This window comes from Notothenia rossii (genome assembly GCF_949606895.1).
Source record: "Notothenia rossii genome assembly, chromosome: 3".
NCBI lineage: Eukaryota > Metazoa > Chordata > Actinopteri > Perciformes > Nototheniidae > Notothenia > Notothenia rossii.
Window position 1 is genome coordinate 49,042,335 of NC_136901.1, and position 21,670 is coordinate 49,064,004.

The 21,670-nt window shown below is 41.2% G+C and overlaps 3 protein-coding genes across 3 annotated transcripts; all 3 read left to right on the forward strand.

Annotated features, from left to right (window-relative positions):
• The first annotated feature begins 309 nt into the window (after positions 1-309).
• LOC307033291 (general transcription factor II-I repeat domain-containing protein 2B-like) lies at positions 310-2,707 on the forward strand. Its single transcript, XM_079671689.1, has 2 exons — positions 310-2,081; positions 2,205-2,707. Coding segments are annotated over exons 1-2 (1,068 nt in total). The 5' UTR covers positions 310-1,014; the 3' UTR covers positions 2,206-2,707.
• Positions 2,708-3,379: 672 nt separating this feature from the next.
• On the forward strand, positions 3,380-20,702 carry LOC307032948 (uncharacterized protein; the record flags this gene model as incomplete). Its single annotated transcript, XM_079671221.1, has 6 exons — positions 3,380-3,524; positions 3,652-3,754; positions 6,024-6,151; positions 11,258-11,429; positions 20,067-20,224; positions 20,378-20,702. The coding sequence occupies 6 exons, from the start codon at positions 3,380-3,382 to the stop codon at positions 20,623-20,625; spliced, it is 954 nt and encodes a 317-aa protein (XP_079527347.1). The 3' UTR covers positions 20,626-20,702.
• On the forward strand, positions 16,129-19,224 carry LOC307034525 (uncharacterized protein; the record flags this gene model as incomplete). Its single annotated transcript, XM_079673351.1, has 5 exons — positions 16,129-16,339; positions 16,479-16,708; positions 16,848-17,553; positions 18,275-18,443; positions 18,645-19,224. 5 exons carry the CDS (start codon positions 16,129-16,131, stop codon positions 18,772-18,774), a joined length of 1,446 nt encoding a protein of 481 aa, XP_079529477.1. The 3' UTR covers positions 18,775-19,224.
• Positions 20,703-21,670: the final 968 nt, after the last annotated feature.

The following is a 21,670-nucleotide window of genomic DNA, read 5'->3' on the forward strand; positions in this document are numbered from 1 at the left end:
CGCGAGAGCTTAATTACATTACATTGCATTTTTTTTTTTTTTTTTTTTTTTTTTTTTAATTTTTCTTAATTTTTTTTTTTTCTTAATAGGTCTGATTGTCTAAAAATAAATAAGTCAAATGCGTGCCGTGACCAAAAACTACATTTCCCACAATACATGCCGATTATGTTACCCGCGAAGTGACGGCATCCCGCCACTAGACTGCAGTGTTTCCACATCGATGCGATTTTCCCAACAAGTGGAATTGAGAAATACAAATAATGATCCCAAAATGTCCAGGAAGAGAAAATTTGATGCAGATGGAAGGGTGTTTCAAGAAAGATGGGAAGGCGAATACATGTTTGTGCTTCAAGGAGAAAAACCGGTATGTCTTTTGTGTTATGAGGCGGTGGCGTTTGTCAAAGAGTACAATCTACGTCGGCATTTTGAGACCAAACACGGAGGTAAGTATGCCAAATTTAGCCATCAAGAAAAACAACAAATTGCCCAAGAATTAAAAGGCAAACTGCGATCGCAGCAGAATGTGTTCGCGAAAGCCACAACCAAAAACAACGCGGCAGTGAAAGCTAGCTTTGTTGTGGCTGAAGAAATCGCCCGCGCTTCAAAGTCTTTTTCAGAGGGAGCGTTTTTGAAGCAGTGCATGCTGAAGGTCTGTGAGCAGGTGTGTCCCGACCAGATACAGACTTTTAAAAATGTCAGTTTATCAAGAAACACCATCGCGGACCGAGTTAAGGAACTAGCAGGAAACCTGGCAACACAGCTGGCCGAAGAGACACGCAGCTACATAGCTTTTTCATTAGCTGTTGATGAAAGCACAGACAACACGGATACAGCGCAGCTATCTATTTTTGTTAGAGGCGTGAAGTCGGACCTCTCTGTCACTGAGGAGCTGTTGGATGTGGCTGCCATGCATGGGACCACAACGGGACGGGACATTTTTGATGCGGTGGAGAAGTCCGTCAGTAAAAACGCATTGCCCTGGGAAAACTTGGTGGGATTAACTACAGACCTGCAATGTGTGGAAGAAAAGTGGGCTTGGTTGGACTAATGAAGGAGAAAATGCAAGAAAGTAACTGTCACACGCCTCTGATAACGTATCATTGCATTATCCATCAAGAAGCTTTGTGCGGGAAGGTGCTGGGGATGGATGATATAGTGACCACGGTCATGAAGACAGTGAACTTCATTCGGGCGCGTGGCCTGAATCATCGTCAGTTCCAGCTGTTCTTGCAGGAGATGGGCTCGGAGCACGGAGACGTGCCGTACCATACAGAAGTAAGGTGGCTGAGTAGGAGCAAAGTCCTCAAACGATTTTTTGAGCTTAGGGAAGACATTGCTCTTTTCATGCAGAGTAAAGGAAAACCCTTGTCTGAACTGTCAGATCCAAACTGGCTGTGTGACTTTGCTATGTTGTGTGACATAACCGAACATCTCGCCCAACTGAATCAGAAGCTGCAGGGACGCAAACAAGTCATCACGCAGATGTCCGACACGATCACGGCTTTCCAGCGTAAACTTGACCTATGGATGTGCCAAGTGAAACAGGACAATCTTGCCCACTTTCCTGTTTCTCAGAGCATCTCAGCCTCATGTCCCGGTACTTTCTCATGTGCTCAGTTAGCTACCAAACTGAGCCTGTTGATGAATGAGTTTGATCGGCGATTCTCTGACTTCAGACCACAGCACTCTGGATTTGCCATCTTTGCTAGTCCTTTCACCACCGACGTGTGCACTGCACCCCAACAACTTCAGATGGAGTTAATAGAGCTTCAAAGCGATAGTGGCCTGAGAGCAAAGTTCCAGGATGTTACAATCCAGGACTTTTACCGTCTACTGCCCCCTGCTTTCATGCCACAGCTTCGACTTCATGCTGGCCGTGTTCTGTCTATGTTTGGGAGCACCTATCTGTGCGAACAGATGTTTTCAATAATGAATCTAAACAAAAACAAGCACAGATCACGCATCACTGACGACAACCTCCACGCTGTTCTACGGATTGCTACAGCACAGGACCTAAAACCAGACATTGACACACTGGCCACGGAAAAACGGTGTCAGACATCTGGTCAGAAAACACATTGGTAAGCATTTGAAAAAACCTAATAATATATAATAAAATGCAATTCAACCAAGAAGAACAATAGTTAAACTATGTGCAATGTAATGATTGTGTTTGCATTTTGTTTTGTGTTTGTTATTTACAGAACATGATCAATGGATGAGGATGGTGGAGAGGGGATCCACATGGTGTGTTCAAGGACAGGCAGCATCTCCTCATCAAAAACTAACCTAAAAACTTGACCAATATAGTTGTGGACTGAGACAACCCTTATTTTGTTATTTTGAGTTTATTACATATACTACTTTATATGTGTAGCAATGTATTTAGTGTTTGCAGGTTTTATGTGTTTCTGCAAACAAGTGTTTACTGTAATCAAACCATCTCTCATGAGTTGGATGTATGCCCCCTGCAAGGCTGTGTGCAGCCATTTGTTTTTGTAAAATGCTACATCTGTCACACATGTTCTTAGCAGCTCACAATTGTTGGTTTTACAGTTATTTGTTATTTCAAGTTTTGAACAAAGTTAATGTCATAACTTGTGTTTGATGTTATTTTTCTTTATTCACTTGGATAGTTTGATCGTTGATTGATGGAGTAATATGGGTTTCATAACCTGACAAATTAAAAGGATTTATGTTATAATAACAGAGCAACAAGCAAACATATTTTTTACATCTATGCAAATATATATGTAATATTTGTAACTTGAATAAGTAATAAATTCAGTTATTTAACATTAAGGAGTAGTTACATTTATTTTACATTGCATTTAGTTACATTGCATTTAGTTACATTTATAAGTTACATCTGGCCCTTTGAGGGCAACGATTATGCTGATGTGGCCCTCGGTGAAAATGAGTTTGACACCCCTGTTTTAGAGTATTGATTACAGCGTTTAGAATGTGTTACATGAAAAGTGATGAAAGAGAATATGAGGAGAAAAGGCGTGTTAAGCATATATTGAAGGTGAAAAGTACCAATCCTCTGTTTAAATGCAACAACGGACATTAGAGGCGAGGCGAGCCGGCTGGCGGGGAGGAGCCAGCAGAGGATATATAACGGCACCGAACGGGGGATGGGCCTTCTCTTCTTGCTCAGGAGAGCCAGATCACAGCTGTTTTCTGCCGGAACAATATTCTGTCTGTAACACTACCGCGCCTTTTTTAATTAAAGTATCCCATTTGAATCTTTTCAGAGACTCCATTTAGTCTCATTTTAAAGCTTCTCTCCTGGACGCGAGAATAAAGAACATATTTAACAACGCACACGCAGGGTCACCTTCCACAAGCCCCATCTCCTGCATTTTGGCAGTACCCCATGCCTCCAGGCCCCTCTCCTGCTTCATCATCGCACACGCAGGGTCGCCTTCCGCAAGCCCCATCTCCTGCCTTTTGGCAGTACCCCATGCCTCCAGCACTAACTCCTGCCTTATGGCAGTACCCCGTGCCTCCAGTACTAACTCGTACCCCCTGCCTCCAGGCCTCTCTCCTGCCTCATGGCAGTTCCCCGTGCCTCCAGGCCTCTCTCCTGCTTCATCATCACACACACAGGGTCACCTTCCACAAGCCCCATCTCCTGACTCATGGCAGTTCCCTATGCCGCCACCCGCATTTCTGGCTTCATCGCCATACCAGCAAGTACCATCCCCTATTCCTCAGCATTCCTCAGTCAACAAATCATCTGTCGACCTAAGTAGGCGCAGGAAATGGCGGCATGAAAAGTCAGCAATAGAGGACCAGGGGCTTGCGGCAAGAGGGGAGCCACCGAAGAAGCGACAAATAAAACAGGAGTGCCACTACCAGTGCAAAACCTGTGGTCAGCCTAAAAGAAAGAACACTGGCCATACCCAGCTTAAGGGTAAATGATACTGTCCAGCATCTGGACAGACCATAGCAGAATGGAAAGGCTCTCTAGACAAGCAGTGACGTTTAGAGCTGCAATCATTTTGATTGTGAATGTTTCAGTTTTTAAGAACTTTGGTGGTTTCTACTTTTACATTTATACAGTATGTTGGTAGGTTTTGAAAGCCATAAGAATTTCGGTACAACTGGATATTTGCTTTCCTTGCAAATAAGTTTGTTCTGTGTGCTTATAAAAATACTTAATATTATAAAGAATGCAACATGTATTGTTTTGTATAGAGTTAAGTATATAAGTTATTACTGAATAACTCTAAATACTTTTTTGCCCCACTGTATATATAAACAATCCAATTATTTAGTCAGCCACCAATTGTGCAAGTTCTCTCACTTAAAAAGATGAGAGAGGCCTGTAATTTTCATCCTAGGTATACCTCAACTATGAGAGACAAAATGAGAAAAAAAAAACATCCAGAAAATCACATTGTCTTATTTTTAAATAATTTATTTGCAAATTATGGTGGAAAATAAGTATTTGGTCACCTACAAACAAACAACATTTCTGGCTCTCACAGACCTGTAACTTCTTCTTTAAGAGCCTCCTCTGTCCTCCACTTGTTAACTGTATTAATGGCACCTGTTTGAACTCGTTATCAGTATAAAAGACACCTGTCTACAACCTCAAACAGTCACACTCCAAACTCCACTATGGCCAAGACCAAAGAGCTGTCAAAGGACACCAGAAACAAAATTGGAGACCTGCACCAGGGAAGACTGAATCTGCAATAGGTAAGCAGCTTGGTGTGAAGAAATCAACTGTGGGAGCAATTATTAGAAAATGGAAGCCATACAAGACCACTGATAATCTCCCTCGATCTGGGGCTCCACGCAATATATTACCCCGTGGGGTCAAAATGATCACAATAACGGTGAGCAAAAATCCCAGAACCACACGGGGGGACCTAGTCAATGACCTGCAGAGAGCTGGGACTAAAGTAACAAAGGCTACCATCAGTAACACGACGCCGCCAGGAACTCAAATCCTGCAGTGCCAGACGTGTCCCCCTGCTTAAGCCAGTAGATGTCCTGGCCCGTCTGAAGTTTGCTAGAGAGCATTTAGATGATCCAGAAGAGGATTGGGAGAATGTCATATGGTCAGATGAAACCAAAATAGTACTTTTTGGTAAAAACTCAACTAGACGTGTTTGGAGGAGAAAGAATGCTGAGTTGCATCCAAAGAACACCATACCTACTGTGAAACATGGGGGTGGAAACATCATGCTTTGGGGCTGTTTTTCTGCAAAGGGACCAGGACGACTGATCCGCGTAAAGGAAAGAATGAATGGGGCCATGTATCGTGAGATTTTGAATGACAACCTCCTTCCATCAGCAAGGGCATTGAAGATGAAACGTGGCTGGGTCTTTCAGCATGACAATGATCCCAAACACACCGCCCGGGCAACGAAGGAGTGGCTTCGTAAGAAGCATTTCAAGGTCCTGGAGTGGCCTAGCCAGTCTCCAGATCTCAACCCCCATAGAACATCTTTGGAGGGAGTTGAAAGTCTGTGTTGCCCAGCGACAACCCCAAAACATCACTGCTCTAGAGGAGATCTGCATGGAGGAATGGGCCAAAATACCAGCAACAGTGTGGGAAAAACTTGTGAAGACTTACAGAAAACGTTTGACCTCTGTCATTGCCAACAAAGGGTATATAACAAAGTATTGAGATTAACTTTTGTTATTGACCAAATGCTTATTTTCCACCATCATTTGCAAATAAAGTCTTTAAAGATGAGACAATGTGATTTTCTGGATTTTTTTTTTCTCATTTTGTCTCTCATAGTTGAGGTATACCTAGGATGACAATTACAGGCCTCTCATCTTTTTAAGTGGGAGAACTTGCACAATTGGTGGCCGACTAAATACTTTTTTGCCCCACTGTATGGAGGTTTCCAGACAGAAGGTTGTCGCACTGACCATTGTCAGGCAATTATCATATGTATGTACCACACCCTTGAATCTTGAATGTTGTCCATCACAGCACATCATTTCCACACTATGGTTTGAATATTCACTTGTGCATGTGCTTTTTTTAAAATCAGGTTTGCCCAAGAAACGTCTGAAACTTTCACAGAACAAGGACTGCAAGGTGTTGAAGAGGTGGCTGCGCAGCATAAAAAACCATGTATACTGGAGTGCGACGAGCACAACCTCGGGGCCAGAGAAGGTGGCAAGCAGTAGCGTGGCGTGGGGAAAAAATGAGGGGAAGTCAATAATACGTCCTTTCTTTTGGGTGTGGTGGTCAATGTAATAATGTAACCAGATGAGTGATTACAGCGCCCGGTATCATTTTACACACATTTGTATCATACAAATGCAGGACTTACACACGCCTGTTATCTGACCGACAGGTCCGCACGCACTCTCAATCCGAAACTCTAATAAGCATTCATTCACAAACTAAATCAGGAGACCTTTAACGTTTTACGTCCGGTTCGCTCCTTTGTTCATCGCTGTACACAGCTCCAGTTTGGGCATTGGCCTGTCATCAGATTGTATTTGTTGTTGCTGCTGCAGCGGAAGTTTAGTCCAATTATTTTTGATTAAATACTCCAAATCTCCACCCTCCATAATTGCACTTGCTTCAGTTGCTTGCTACTTTCTAACGGCGGTGAGAGTGGTGCAGTGACGCTATCTTCTATCGATTAGATTTATGATTCGAAAATTATAAAAGTAGGGTAGACATGTGGATCACTGGCAGCACATATCAAACCCGGGCCGGGGGGCGGTGCCACATGACCGGGCCCTTAAAACCCAATAAAGCTTGACAAAAATATCGGGAGTCCGGGGTATGGTAATCTGACGCTCGTGCGTAAAAAGTCGCTCAGTCAGTAAGATTAAAATTTAAAACAATGTTTGAAAGAAAAGTAACTAAAGAAAAGGTGTAATATTTAAGATTCCGTTTCTGCAAAGGGTATAGAAACGAAATATATATCAGAGGTAATAATGATATAACATGACATAAAGTCCAACAAAACCACAAGGACAACGAAAACATAGCCTAATAAAATGACTACATTTCTGACACACCATTCACCATGGACAGCCAGCCGCCACCATGAGAGCACAGCAGTGTAAAATTGGCACGGCGGCCCATACATTCACGTACAAGTAGGCTACTGTACAAATCAAATTTGAAGTGTACTCCCCACTACTTGAAGGGCACTCGGCGAGCCTTGCGCTCCGCGAACTCGTCCACAATCCGCTGTATGTCCAATTTCTTGGCTCGGTCACTTTCGATGGACAGCAAGGCCAGTCCACTCAGTCTCTCCTGTCCCATCGTGCTCCTCAAATAGTTTTTGATGAGTTTTAATTTGGAGAAAGAGCGCTCGGCGGTTGCCACGGTGACAGGAAGAGTCAGAAATCAGATGAAGGCTGTGCAAACCTCACTGAATGTAGATGTTACTGCTGGGTTGTAAACAATGAGCATTTTTACCGGATCCGCGACAGATTTTAGTTTTTGTATTTTGTCCCTGAAACAGGTTCTGAAAGAAAGCAGCTGGCCAGGGAAGCTGGCGGCGATGTCCCGACTGTAGTGCTCTCTAAGCCGCTGGGCAGCTTGGTGTAAATCCTCATCCTTTGCTTGTAGTAGTGTATTGGGGTGAATTGCCTCAAACATGTTCACAGTTGCATTTAAGATGGTGAATCTTTGGGACAGTTGCTGGATGATTATATCGAGACATGCATTGAAAACGGTCACCCGAAAGTTGCTCTCTGCGTCAGTGAGGCGGCTGTCTTCAGAAAGTTCATCAAAGTGTTTCTTAACTTTCCTGGCCCTGGTTGTTTCAAACTGTGTTTGACTTCCCCATTTAGTAGCCAGGGCAAGAGTGGCTGCTTCGCCTCATCAAATTGTCCCTTATACTCCACCAAAACACTGATGGCATTTTGCAGTAGAGTAGATGCTTTGAGAATATCCGCGTCTTTTGCTTGCATTAACTGTGAAGCACAATTTATGCTTTCCAAAATCTTCGTCTGCATGTTGACCAAAAATAGAAAGCTAAATTTGCTTATGGCACTCTTGAGTACACTTGCTTCATTGCGCTCATCCTTTTTGTCACTGGTAAGGGATATTTTGACGAGGGCTTTTATAATGTCTCCATATCTGTGCCTTAACGCAACAAGCGCATCATGGCGAGATGACCAGCGAGTGGGACATAAGCGTTTTAATGTGATAGTTCTGCTCTCTGGCGTGATTAACTCACTGAGCAATGCCCATCGTTTGATACTGTGACCAAAAAAGTTGTAGAGCGTCTCTACAGTGTCATAGAACTGCTTCACTCCAGGGACATTTTTAACAGAGTCGTTGAGTGCTAGGTTGAGATTATGAGCAGCGCAATGAACATAGTGGGCAAGGGGCTCCTTCTCGGCTATTCTTGCTTGCACGCCTGAATACACACCACTCATATTAGCCGCCCCTTCATAGCCCTGTCCGCGACATTTAGACAGATCTAATCCGTTTTTCTCTATAGAACCAAGGATTTTGTTTTCAAGCTCTGAAGCTGATGAACCTTTAGTCACTTCAAAACCCAAAAAGACTTCATTGATCTGTATATCTGTTGCAATATCCATGTCGTTCTTAACAACAGTTATGTAGCGGTAAACCTGACTCAACTGGTCTATCTTTGACATATCTTGCGTTGTGTCCATGATGACGGAATAAAATGGGGCTTCATTTATTTCATCAATGATGTCAGCTTTCACGCGTTGAGATAATATGTAAATAATCTCATCTTGAATCTGGTGACTGAGGTATTTCACTGACCCTTCTGTTCGGTTGATTAGCTCTTTCAAAACAGGGTCGTAGCGAGCCAATAATTCTATTATTGACAAAAAGTTGCCAGCTTTTCCCTGACCTAGAACCTCTCGATGGCCCCTGAATGCCAAGTTGCTTGAAGCTAGAGTGAGAGTTACATTAACAATGCGCTCCACGACCTGTCTCCAAAATTGGGCGGCATTACGCACATTCCTCTCCATGTCAGCGTCTATTGTGCCGTTGGTTTTCCACTGCTCATATACTATGCATGCACCAAGGTGTATTTGAGTGGATTCATGCCTCTCAATTTTAGTAGAAAGATGTTTCCAGTCTTTTATTCCGTTTACCGATGCATTTTTGTAGAACGGTGTCTTTCGGTTGGCAAAAAGCCAGCAAGGCTCACAGTAGCAGCAGTCCAATTTTGGGGAATAGCACATCCAGCTGCGTGGAAATTTCATCCCAACTTTAGTGGTGGAGGTGTAATAGCTTTCTGAAAAGCAACGGTTATCCTTGTCTTTGGGAAATGGACCTTTGGGTTTGCATGGGCCCATTTTAAGGATATATCTTTTGATATTGGCGTCCTCAATGTTTTCAAAAATAGTTTGCCCGATCAGTCGGAAAACGCTCCAGAGGATAATTGCAGGACACATCATGATCCGTGGTCTGAGTTTCACCCGTAGGAGTAGCGTGAGGAGGAGACCTGTTGCTGCTTTCATTCCCAGTGTCCGGTACTTCTTCACCTTGCGGCGCAGCAGGTAAGGAGCCGGAGGGGGAGGGGTGCGGCTGGTCAAGCGTCAGGCCTGGCTCTCCTCTAGACGAGCAGATAGCAGCTGCTGAGTCGTCCCTATTATTATTATTATTATTATTATTATTATTATTATTATTATTATTATTATTATTATTATTATCATCATCACTACAGCCGAGAAACAGAAAAGGAAATAAGCTAGGCGGCCGAGCTACACGAAGTAACAACAACCATGATATCAACATTTACCACAAACTCACATTTTCTTGTTGACAGTGTGTGTCCGTGATTGTAGCCTACCTGTAAATCTGGCTAACCCCCACTAACGTTGTTGGCGGGCTGGGGCTCGGGGATGAAACACGGCTGGCAGTGGCAACAACTTCAGGTTCATCTCCGGCAGCAGGAGGAGTAGGGCGAAAAAAATATCCATCTAGCTTGGACAATTTGGCTTTTCCTTGGTACTTTTTATGTTTTTCTTTGCGTTTTGTAGCTCCACTTTTGTGTTTATAACTGCTCATGCTTAGACAGTGCTCTGTTGAATGACAAGTGATTGATGATGACGTTGACGTTCATTTACGTATGATGTCGATGGACGGCTGTTGATGACGATTTTACCCAAAATACATTTGGAGACAATAGAAGGGATTCACTTGCAATTTTTCATGTTTTAATGTTAAATGTGAGTGTGAAAATAGCAGCACAAGTTCAACTCATATTATAGGCTACAATGCTTTATACCTAATATGACCAGGAACGTCAGTGCACTCAGTGGCGCGAGGCAGCAGGGCCCGCCGGCGAATATCTCGGGGGCGGAGCCTGCTGCCTCGGCGACGGGCCCCCATTGGGTCCCGACCGTCCCGGGCCCGGGGAGCCCTGCCCCTACAGCCCCCCCTGAAGCTCCGCCCCTGATGTGGATATTATCCGACTGAACAAAACGTGCATTTACGTAACAGGTTCATTTTCCACTCACCTTTTTTCGAGCTATTTTCCAAAATCCTATGGACAAATCCCATTGCTATTTTGTCGAGGGAAACCGAGCGCAGCTTACTTCCGCTTTTTGGGACGCGTCACTGCACCACTAAGTTGATGCGATTTGATTGGATTGTGAGGCAAGGGAAGCCAGCCGCCTCTGGCTTCCCTTGGCATGGCCCTGACCAATCACAGGTTGGCAGGGGCATGACGTGGGCCTCATCTGATTGGTCAATCCCTCAATTTTTTTTCACCAAGGGAAGCAAATTTCGGCTGGCCTCCTCTCGCAACAGAGAGTGCCATCTACTGTTTCACCATAACATCTAGAGGGGCGCTGTTTCACTCTTTGTAAAATACTCAATGAGAATGGGGGAGAGACGGGCCGGCAGCAACACAAAACAAAGAATTTCCGAAACTAAACGAAGTGTTTTTATTTATTTATTAAAATTATAACTACAATCCGAAAAAACAGGGGAAGCCTGGCTTCCCTTGGCCTCCAGGAGAAAACGCCACTGGTGGCAAGGTGGACGTCAGTGGTCAACCACCTACAAAACATTAACGTGCATGACGACCCCCTGTTCCCCAAGTGTTTACATCCTGAAAGAGTCTCAAGGGATGCAAATAAATGGCTAAAACCCGTTAAGTTCAATATTTCAAATAACAAGTGAAACATTTTAAAACACTTCACTTCCTTCATAAGATCAACAATATAGAATGTAAATATAACATTGTTGTTATGGCAAATTATTGTTGTAATGTTCTAATGGGCTGGTGATTTACCTAATGTTTTTGTCATTTTACTCAAGGGTCAATAACACTCGCCAAAGTTGAAAGGATACTCAACAACAAGAGAGTTCTCAAAGATGTGAGAAAGCTAAGCCATCACTACCAGACCTCATCCCTGGAATCCTTTCACAACTTAATTCTGCGGTTTGCCCCCAAAAATGTGGATTTCTCCTTCCTGGGAATGTTGTGCAGGTAATACACTGTATGATTTATTCTGTAGCATCTTATAACACAGTCACTGTTTAGTGGCATGAGGGTTTTATTCTGTCATAACACAAAGTCTCATTTTATTTAGCTAGGTACACTGTAAAAAAAGTCTGTGAAATTAACAGGGAAAAGCTGTAAAATCACGACATCAAAAAACTGTAAATAGAGAAACAATGAAGCAGTGTTTAATTTACAGTAATATTTCGTAAAGTACTGAACCAAACAAAACTGTTAAATTCACATTAAGAATATGTTAAAAATAATTATATTTCATTGTATAATTTACAGATTACTTTGGTTTGAACACAGAAAAACTGTAATACATAAAACAATACAATACAGTTAAAATGACAACATGACAGTGTTAAAATCATGTTTTTTAATATTTTTTCATTCTTGAATATACTATAATATACTTACTTCTTATTTCTATTTTTTTAATGCATATGTTTATTTTGAAATTGGAAATAACCCAGTACTGAGACATTTTTGGAAATTAAATGAGAATCCATAAAACAGTTGGCGTTTGGATTCTCGGGCCGCCCGGCTATTTGGAGTGGAATGCAGCCCACGGCAGACAGCCCAAACAGTAATCGAACGCGCCACTAACGGCCCGTCCACACAGTGGTAAATCTACTTTTTGAGTTTTGTATTTTTTTTAAATTGGGACAGCCTCTCGGCGGAAGTGACGCAAGCGGTCAACGAACGCAGCCTCCGAAGGAAACGGCCGCTGAACTGAGACACGCCTACTGAGCAGTAGAGTTTGTTTCTGTTATTTCATTGGACTATTTAATTATCGCGGGAGCAGCCACTTTTTGCAGGTTAACGGCTCAGTGCGCGGCCAAGTCTGTCTGCCACGGACCACGGAGCTATGTGCAGGTGCTCATGAGCGGAGGATCACATCTGTAGCACTGGTAAGCTAACCGTTAATTTTCTTCAAACTTCAATTATAACACGGTATGTTGTCAGGACAATTCTGTTTGTGATTTATTGCATTTTGCAGTCATAGTAGTTATAACGTCTACTTACTGGGAGTTAATTTAAATAGTCTGGTAACGTTATTGAAGTATCATGCTAAAAGCTGAACTCTTTATTTTCGTTCAATTCATACTGTTGTGAAGCGGGGGGTTCGAAGCTACATCTGAGCGGGTTCAAATTTAACTGGCAGTTATATTATTATTTTATTGCTAAATATGATTACCTACCGTTTTTGCAGGTTAACGGTTACGGCTCAGTGCGCGGCCAAGTCTGTCTCAAGTCTGCCTGCCACGGACCACGGAGCTGTGTGCACATGAGCGGAGGATCACATCTGTAGCACTGGTAAGCTAACCGTTTATTTTTTTCAAACTTCAATTATAACACGGTGTGTTGTCAGGACAATACTAACTTCTGTTTGTGATTGAGTGCATTTTGCAGTCATACTTATAACGTCTACTGACCGGGAGTTAATTTAAATAGTCTGGTAACGTTATTGAAGTATCATGCTAAAAGCTGAACTCTTTATTTTCATTTAATTCATGCTGTTGTGAAGCGGGGGGTTTGAAGCTACATCTGAGCGGGTTCAAAGTTAACGGGCAGTCGTGTTAGCGTGCTAAAAATGATTACCTGCCGTATTTGCAGGTTAACGGTTACGCGGCCAAGTCGGCATCAAGTCTGCCTGCCACGGACCACGTGGAGCTGTGTGCACATGAGCGGAGGATCACATCTGTAGCACTGGTAAGCTAACCGTTGAGGGGTTATGTTCTGCATTGCATAGGAACCCCTAAAAATGATTACCTGCCGTTTTTGCAGCAAAACGCTACAGACTTTGAAGGATTATGTGCTGCATTCTAGAGTGCATAGGAACGAACCCCAGTGTTTTTTCAAATGTGTTGGCACGAACTGCAAGCGAACATTTTGTACTTACGCATCTTTTAAAGCTCACTTTTATCGGATTCACAATGTGCCTGCAGCCACTGCTAGAGCCATTTTTACAGATTTGAAATGTGCAATTTCGTTATGTGCGCGCCAATTTCAAACAGTGAAAGAACTTATATCCCACTTAAAAGATCATATAGTGGAGGGACGACCTGTGTTATGTCCAGTAACTGGTTGTACAAATACTTTCACTGTGAAATCGTCATTTACTGCTCATATGTCCAGAAAACACAGAGCATGTTCTGTTGATAGCATAAGTGACATGTACAGGGAAGCCATTTCTCCGTGTTCTGCACATGAAGATGCTTCCCAGAGCCCAAATGATGCAACAACAAATGAAAGCACTGATTTGACACAGCATTTCAATGAGACCTATCTTAGGAATGTATGCTTATTCTACTTAAAATTGCAAGGGCAGCTCCTTCTTCCAGCTTCAACAATACAGACCATTGTCGAAGAGATGCAAAATGTGCATGAGTTGGGACAGGATTACATTTTAAGTAAACTACGTTCACTTTTAAAAGATGACATGTCTCTAACTGATGATGCTATTGCTAAAATCTGTGATTGTGTGAAGGATTCCGATCTGTTCTCAGTCTGTCACCAGGGACCACTGAGAACAACATATTCAAGAGCTCAGACATTCAAAAAGATGTTCAAATACATAGAGCCTAAAAAAGTAACATTAGGAAATGATGAAAATATGACACAAAGGTTTGCTTACTACATACCTCTGAAACAAACAGTAAGTGGCTTATTAGAATCAGAATTTTGGAAGAATTCAATGTCACAGCAGTCATGTGAAACAGACTCAGATGTTTTTGGTGACATAAGTGATGGACACAACTTTAAGTCCAACCAGTTCTTCATTGAAAATCCAGGATGCCTGAAGCTAATTCTGTACCAGGATGCTTTTGAAATTGTCAACCCCCTTGGCTCTGCTAGGAAAAAACACAAAGTTGTTGCAGTCTATCTTTCTGTGGCAAATCTACCTGCTCATGTGTGCTCTAATACTGATCACATGTCCCTGGTTTTATTGTGTGGAGAGAATGACCTAAAACAATTTGGATTTGCTAAGGTGTTCTCAGAGATGTTAGTGGATTTAAAAGATTTGGAGGAAAATGGAATAGTTACAACAGGTGGAGACATGGTCAAAGGGGCTCTGTACTGCATTGCGGGTGATAACTTGGGTTCACACGGTATTGGTGGGTTCACTGAAAACTTTAGTCGTTCAAAGTACTTTTGCAGGTACTGTGAAATCACACAAAGTGAGTTTAAGAGTGATGATCCAAATGTATGTGGGCCACAGCGCACACCCGAAGGTTACGATTCTGCTGTTGCTGATCTACAAGTTGAAGACAGTCCACACATCAAAGGCATAAAGGCAAACTCTGTCTTCAATGCTCTGACATCTTTTCATGTTTGCAAGCCAGGTCTCCCACCTTGTTTAGGCCATGACATATTTGAGGGTGTCTTATCCTACGATGTTGCACTGTACTTAAAGTATTTTATTAAGAAAAAGAAATGGTTTACATATTCACTTTTGAACCGGCGCATAAAACAGTTCAAGTACAAAGGATCTGATGCTCTCACTAAGCCCTGTGCTGTCAACTCTGACGTATTCAAGCTCTCAGGTCAAGCCATTCAGAACTGGAATTTGTTAAGATTGCTGCCTGTATTAATTGGAGACAAAGTGCAAAATCCAGAAGATGATGTGTGGCAGTTGACTCTTCAGCTTAAAGATATTGTTGATCTGATTTGTGCACAAAAGATTTCGTTGTCACAGGTAGCCTATCTTGACATTACAATCCAAGAATATTTGGAAACAAGGAAGTGTTTCTTTCCTGAGAGTCCACTAAAACCAAAGCACCATTTCATGAGACACTATCCGGCACTCATCTTGAAATTTGGCCCCTTGATTAGAGTATGGACAATGCGTTTTGAAAGTAAACACAGCTACTTCAAGAGATGTGCCAGGCATTTGAAAAACTTTAAAAACATCTGCCTAACTTTATCCGAAAGACATCAGATGTTTCAAGCATATCTTTCAGCTGGGCCAGGATGCAGTCAACTTCTGCAAGTCAAAGACAGTTGTACTTTTTACTCCAGTCTTTACAGTGATTCAATCAAACATGCAGTGAGAGAGTTTGGCTTTTCAGAAAACAATACTAGTGTTTCCACAGACATACAGTATAAAGGTACATCATATAAAAAAGGGCTTTTCCTTGTGTCCAAAAATGACGAGTTCGGAGAACTGCTCATTATTTTTAATTCAAAAATGATTCAGCTGTGTATTTTGTGATGGATATACATAAAACTGACTATCATTCTGAATACCACCTGTACTCTGTGACAAAACAGAATGCAAGGTTGCAATGTGTTAACATTAACGACTTGGTAGATTTTTATCCGTTACCATCATACATTGTTAACGGGCACCAAGTCATCCCGCTGAAACACAGTGTGTTGTCAAAATAAACACGATATTGGCTACTGTGGTGTTGAAACCATTCTAACAATGCACATGTATGCTTAGGGAAAATGATAAAATACTATTTGAAAAATATTAAAGTGACAGCAGTTTTTGTTCTGCAATGTACAGAAATAAAAAGTATACATCCTCAATCACACCCTATACTCAAATTAGAGGTTACTCTTATCTGTATATAATGTATGTACAGTATTACTTGACTAAATGTCTAATTATCTTTGTCTTTCATTTGTAATTTTGAAAACCGAAAAGTGTCGTTCTTCCATGATTCCAGAGATGACAGACATGGAGCAAACATTTATATGCAGTGCCATCACTGAGGTCTTGCCTGACCTTCCAGAGATGACAAAAGATATTCTGGAAGAGACTTTACAATCCCTTGGGGTGGAGACCTATGAGGATTTCCAGTTTGTTAATGAAGCAGATTTGCTGTCAGCTTTGAGGCCAATTCAAGCCAGAAAAGTCCTTGCTGCTTGGAAGCTGAGATGTATGTATACTTGTGACTATTTTAGTACAGGATGCAACCAGTGCCCAAAGTGGCCTGCATAAAAGATACATCAGAAATATAGAAACATTAAAACTGTGTTCCTCATAACTCTTTTTGTTAATATGTGTGTGTTTTGCAGGCCAGACTCCTGAATCCAGCAGCTCATCTGTTGGTGGCTCGCCAGGACCTTCTGCATCCTTGATGTCCTATTCACCCAGAAGTTCATCCTCAACCTCTTCCGACAGCTGCAAAAGGCCTGATATAGACTGGATGGATAGCTTTGTGATACCGTGGGATAAGTTCCCAGAGGAACTGATGCAGACACTGGACAGAGGAAAACGACCTAGTCCACAAATGAGAAGAGAGATGGTATGGATTCTGGTGTGTGAAATGAAGCGAAAAAGTACTTGCTTAAGTAAAAGACACACTATTGAAGTTGCAAAAAAGATAGTGGCAAAGTATCCTACGTCTCTTCAAGACATAATAGAGGGAGACGTGATCGGGCCAGGGTATCACTCTGGTCAAGCAATTGCAAAATAGGATAGAGAATGTGAAGCGATCCACGACCCCAAAAATAAGAAAACGAAAGAATGGCACCGACGAGTCAGACACAGATGAAGTCCCTCCAGAACAGAGAGCAGCAATCCAGGACACTTATGGGTGCATTAAATGGGATTCAAAATTCCTGCCCCTTGGAGAGACCGAAGAGAGCCAGCAGGAGAAAAAGGAAAAACTGAGGGTAATGTCTAAGCAAACTGATGTAAATCCAGAGGAGGTCAAACTTCTAATGAAGTCAACGTTCTACACGCAGCGTAAACAAGTCAACCAGGGGACAAATATAAAATCCCTCCTGCAAGAGTGGCCGTTTTGGTTCGACGACCTTGGCATGGCAGTCCACTTCAAGGAACTCACAGGAAGTGAGCTTCAAGAAACTTCCACACGGAATTTGGATCTGAAGGGGAAACGACTCCTGAACTACATGAATACGGTTGCTGTGTACAAGAGCAAAAGGTTGCTACAGGCTTTAACCAAGTTCAAAGTGATGAGAGGAGAGCTAAGTGGTTGTTCTGAAGACGTCAAAGACATGGTGCTGCTTCTACTGTCCTACTATGATGAGAAGGAAGACACGATGTTCTGTTATGTGGAGGACACATGCCTGGCAGGGGAAGTACAGATGGACCAAGTTCAGTTGACTCCCACCATTGTTGTGTGTGGTAAGTAAAAACGTTCACTACTTTTTTTCTGTTCTTTCTGCCACTTCTTTCTCTCTTTTCTGTCTAATTTGAGACGTTTATGTTGCACAATGTTTTTTGTTACTGTAAGCTCGTAAAGGGCTAGTTTGGATGCTTATGGATACTTATCCATAGTCAGTGTATTACTTGCATGTCTTTGGAGGAACAGGCAGGAGTACGGGTACGTATGTAAAGCTGTGGATGGGTGCAGCAGCGAAACGTATTTTAGCCACGTAAAAATTCAGTTTACATGTACGCTATATTTAGAATATTGTCACAAATGTACCCTGCTGCTTCAGTCCCTATCAGAAACAGACTGTATAGCTGTCTGACAGCAAGGTAGAGCTTTGAAAATATTCTTTAATATAGCATACACTAAGAGTAATATTGTTTTAGTTTTTTTGGTGGCTTAACTATGTCCACAGCAGTGCATTGCTTAGCTGTCTGCTGGTTCTCCTCTCTGTTTCTCCAAACTGTAGCTCCTACAACCCCCCTTCAAACAATATGAACTATCCCCTAAACTATCCCCTTTATCTCCCCTTAACCTGCAAATACACATACATACATTTTTGTATTGATGGTGAGAGCAATTTAACAGACCTTAAAATGTAATAACATATGTGCTAAAATTGTTTTGTGAAATGTTTCAGGAAGACAAGTCTTGTTTTAATTTAGTTTGAATTGTGTTTTTCTTCTTTTTTAGGACGATCATGCTATTCTTCAAAGCGATACATGCTGAGTGTGGATCGAAACATAGTACAGGACAACATCCCCTCCTTGGTTTCTGCCCTGTCCATGATGTTTGGGAGCTATTATTGCTTCAACATCGCCTACCCGTCAGAGCTGGCATCCACCCTGGAGTTTGTCCAGAGGTATGTGTTTTTTGGGATGGGTTTTATCCAACAATTTATTTCATTAAACTGCAACAAATCTAAAGCAGCTGCTTCAGTGAATTGGGGGTTAAGATAATTGTCATTTTGGCTTCAAAATAATAAGATTGATGTGAATTTTTTTGTTGTTAGGCAAGCTATTTCATTATTAATTCTGTTGTTTGTTTGTTTTTCTATTTTAAGGTGTTTTTTCTCCATCAACCCAGAGAAGGGCACCAAAGTGGAGAAGACACGCGCATCCCGTCTTCAGGTGAACCCGAGAGTCCTCACCTTGATACAGGAACTTTCGGACCATGAGTGGCGTGATGTCTGAATATGGACAGTAAGATCAATGGCATGTGGCGATGTGCCCAAGTTACAGTTTGTTTGATTGTTTAAATTGTAGTTAAAATTTGAAGTGCCTTTTTTCTAATTAAATTGTTCTTTTAACTAATTTTAAAAAATGCAATATGTAACTCTCAAAATGTCAAACTATTATTTTAAGGTCATTGTAGCCACTCTTGGGGTTTGCTGTTACAAAGTGAAGTTGCTTAAACAATCTTCGGTTGGTTTATGTGGATGTAAAAGCTCAGGACATCACTGTTGAGTGTAAAAATGTTGACATGTTACACTCCACTGGGTGGTTTTGTTTTGTTTTTTGTTTTATAAACATTATTTCCCATAAATCATTTGTAAGTAACCTCTCAACTTTGTTCAGCTTGAAGTTTGTTTATTGTGCAGCCTTAGTTTGTATGTTTTACCAATATGTATGTTGAGAAATGACATATGTTTTTGATCACTGCTATATATATATATATATATATATATATATATATATATATATAATAAATTCTTGGAAAGGCAAGTTCTTGTTGGAATTTTTTCAATTTTTAATACAGTGGCTCTTGAGGTTTATCTAGCTTTGCATTTTTAATTTTAAATGCTTAATCTGTGTACCCTGGATTACATTCTTCACATTTCTGGTAATAGTCAAACATATATATATACGAAGGCAGTGTAGTTTAAATGAAATCTTTCAATCTAACTAATGTATAGGAAAAACATTTTTTTTCCACTGAGCAATAATCCTTACAGGCGCTTTTATACTATATATTTGAGATTGTTATTCATAGAACAGTTTTTGCTGCATTTTAATTGTAATAAATAAATTTTACAGAAAATTAAAATTGCAGTAGTTAGAGGTTGCTTTCACCGTAAAACTCGTCATTACTACGGCAAAATACACTAAATTATACACAACTTTTGATTACAATTTGCGGGAAAATTCAGTTAAATTACAGCATTACACTGATGCTTTTACAGTTAAACAGTGTTATTTGTTTGGTATTTTTCTGTAAAATTGAATGGGATTCAATGTACAATAGACAACAACTGCATGTAAATCTTACTGAAATAATCAGTTTAATAGCAACGTGATCATGCTAATTCAGCAGAAAAGGGCTGTTGAAATTACAGATTTAAAATGTAAATTACAACTGTTTTAAACTGTAAAATATACACGTTGTTCTGTAAAGTTGTTTACAGTTTACCATATTTTTTACATCATTATTCTGGCAACAAAGCTGCCGGGTTTTTACCGTAAAAACAACGTTTTTTTTTTTACAGTGTAGATAGGTTGTGTCTAGCAGCCATGCATCACAATGAGAATGCTGACCGTGAGCAAGCCACAACAGCTGCAGGACAACATGTCTTCAAAGTGGCTTATCCTAAATCAAAGAGGGGAGAATGTGCTGTAAAGCCTGTAAAGGAGGACCCTACATACAGTAAGTTGTGAAATATTTATGTTTTATTACAAACAGAACTTACATTTTAAATGATTATAGCCACACTGAATTATACGTACAATGAAAGTGTTACATGAAATAAAATAAGTTAATTAAAATAATAAATGATTACATAAATGCTTTATTTTTCAGTCTACGTGGGTGAGCTGAAGAGGCTTGTGTTTGAGGAAGTCTTTGAGGACCAAACACCCTTTGTGGAGGAGATGAACCGAATCACCATCCCAAAGGACCTGTCAACTCAATTTGACAGGCCCTCAAAGGAGGAACTGGTTGCCCGCCATGTCTCCCGTTTCAATCCAAGGGAGGTCGGAAGCCAACATATTGTCCAGCCAGATGCGGAAACTCCTGGCGTATCTGGCGAACAACACACGACGGGATGACTACTCTGATGCCTCGCCCTAAGTATCCCCAGCACCAGCTTACAAAGCTGGGAGAAGACGCAAGATGTCGAAAACGCCTATAAGGAGAGGAATGGATTATGTACAGTGTATATTTACACATTTTGTACATTTCTAAAAATAAAGTTTGATGGAAATACTTAGTAGCCTTTCTTCCCTGAATTATTTGCTCCTATAACATATCATTCATATATAGCAAACCATGATTAGATTTTTCATCAAACAGTAGTAGTTTATTACAGGTAACAATAACTTACTCTTCTTCCGTTCCACGCCTCAAAGGTCCATAATCAAATTGATAAATATTATGGAGGTTCTGCAGGGTGTATGGGTTCAAACAGTTTGGCTCTAGTCCTGGGTGCTGTACCATGCACATAATTGGCGCTGGGACTTGCATCATTTGTGTTACAACCTATAGGAAGGTAAGATGTGTTACAAAACACGTTTAGCAATTAAGCCAACTATGGCAAGGTTTACAAAATAAACATAAAATTACTAAGGAAGTAATAAAAGTGCATATAATAGTCTATTGACTTGAAAAATATGTATGGTGTATATCTTGGCATATAATGTTGTGTGCTACTGTTGGTGTTTTCGGCTAGCTGGCTACATAATGTTGTAACTGTCAGTGTTAGAAATGAGAATCAATGTTGATATGGCGTAATTTGAATTAAATACACTATTTGATTTAGATCAGTTTTATTCTGAAAAACCGGAAGTTCTCACTATTAGCTTAACACTTTTATTCTGAAAATTTGTCACTTCCGGTTAGCATTTAGCATCTGGCGGAATCATACGATTTCAAACCTTGAACCAAGGTGAAATGACATGTGATGTTGTACACTGAGCACACTGGGATTAGCACTCATGTATTGACGCTGAATAATGTGTAGCAGGGAATGTTTAAATAACCACAGACGCCAGAATGATGCAATTTAGCTACAGAAAAAGGCAGGAATTGCATTGGACCCGCCCCCCGACAACGCCGGCCAATAGGAGAAGACCTCAGATGACAACAGGAAGAGCA

Coding starts and splice junctions, on each gene's coding strand:
- LOC307033291 (XM_079671689.1), top strand. CDS start 1,015: ATGTGTGGAAGAAAAGTGGGCTTGGTTGGACTAATGAAGGAGAAAATG.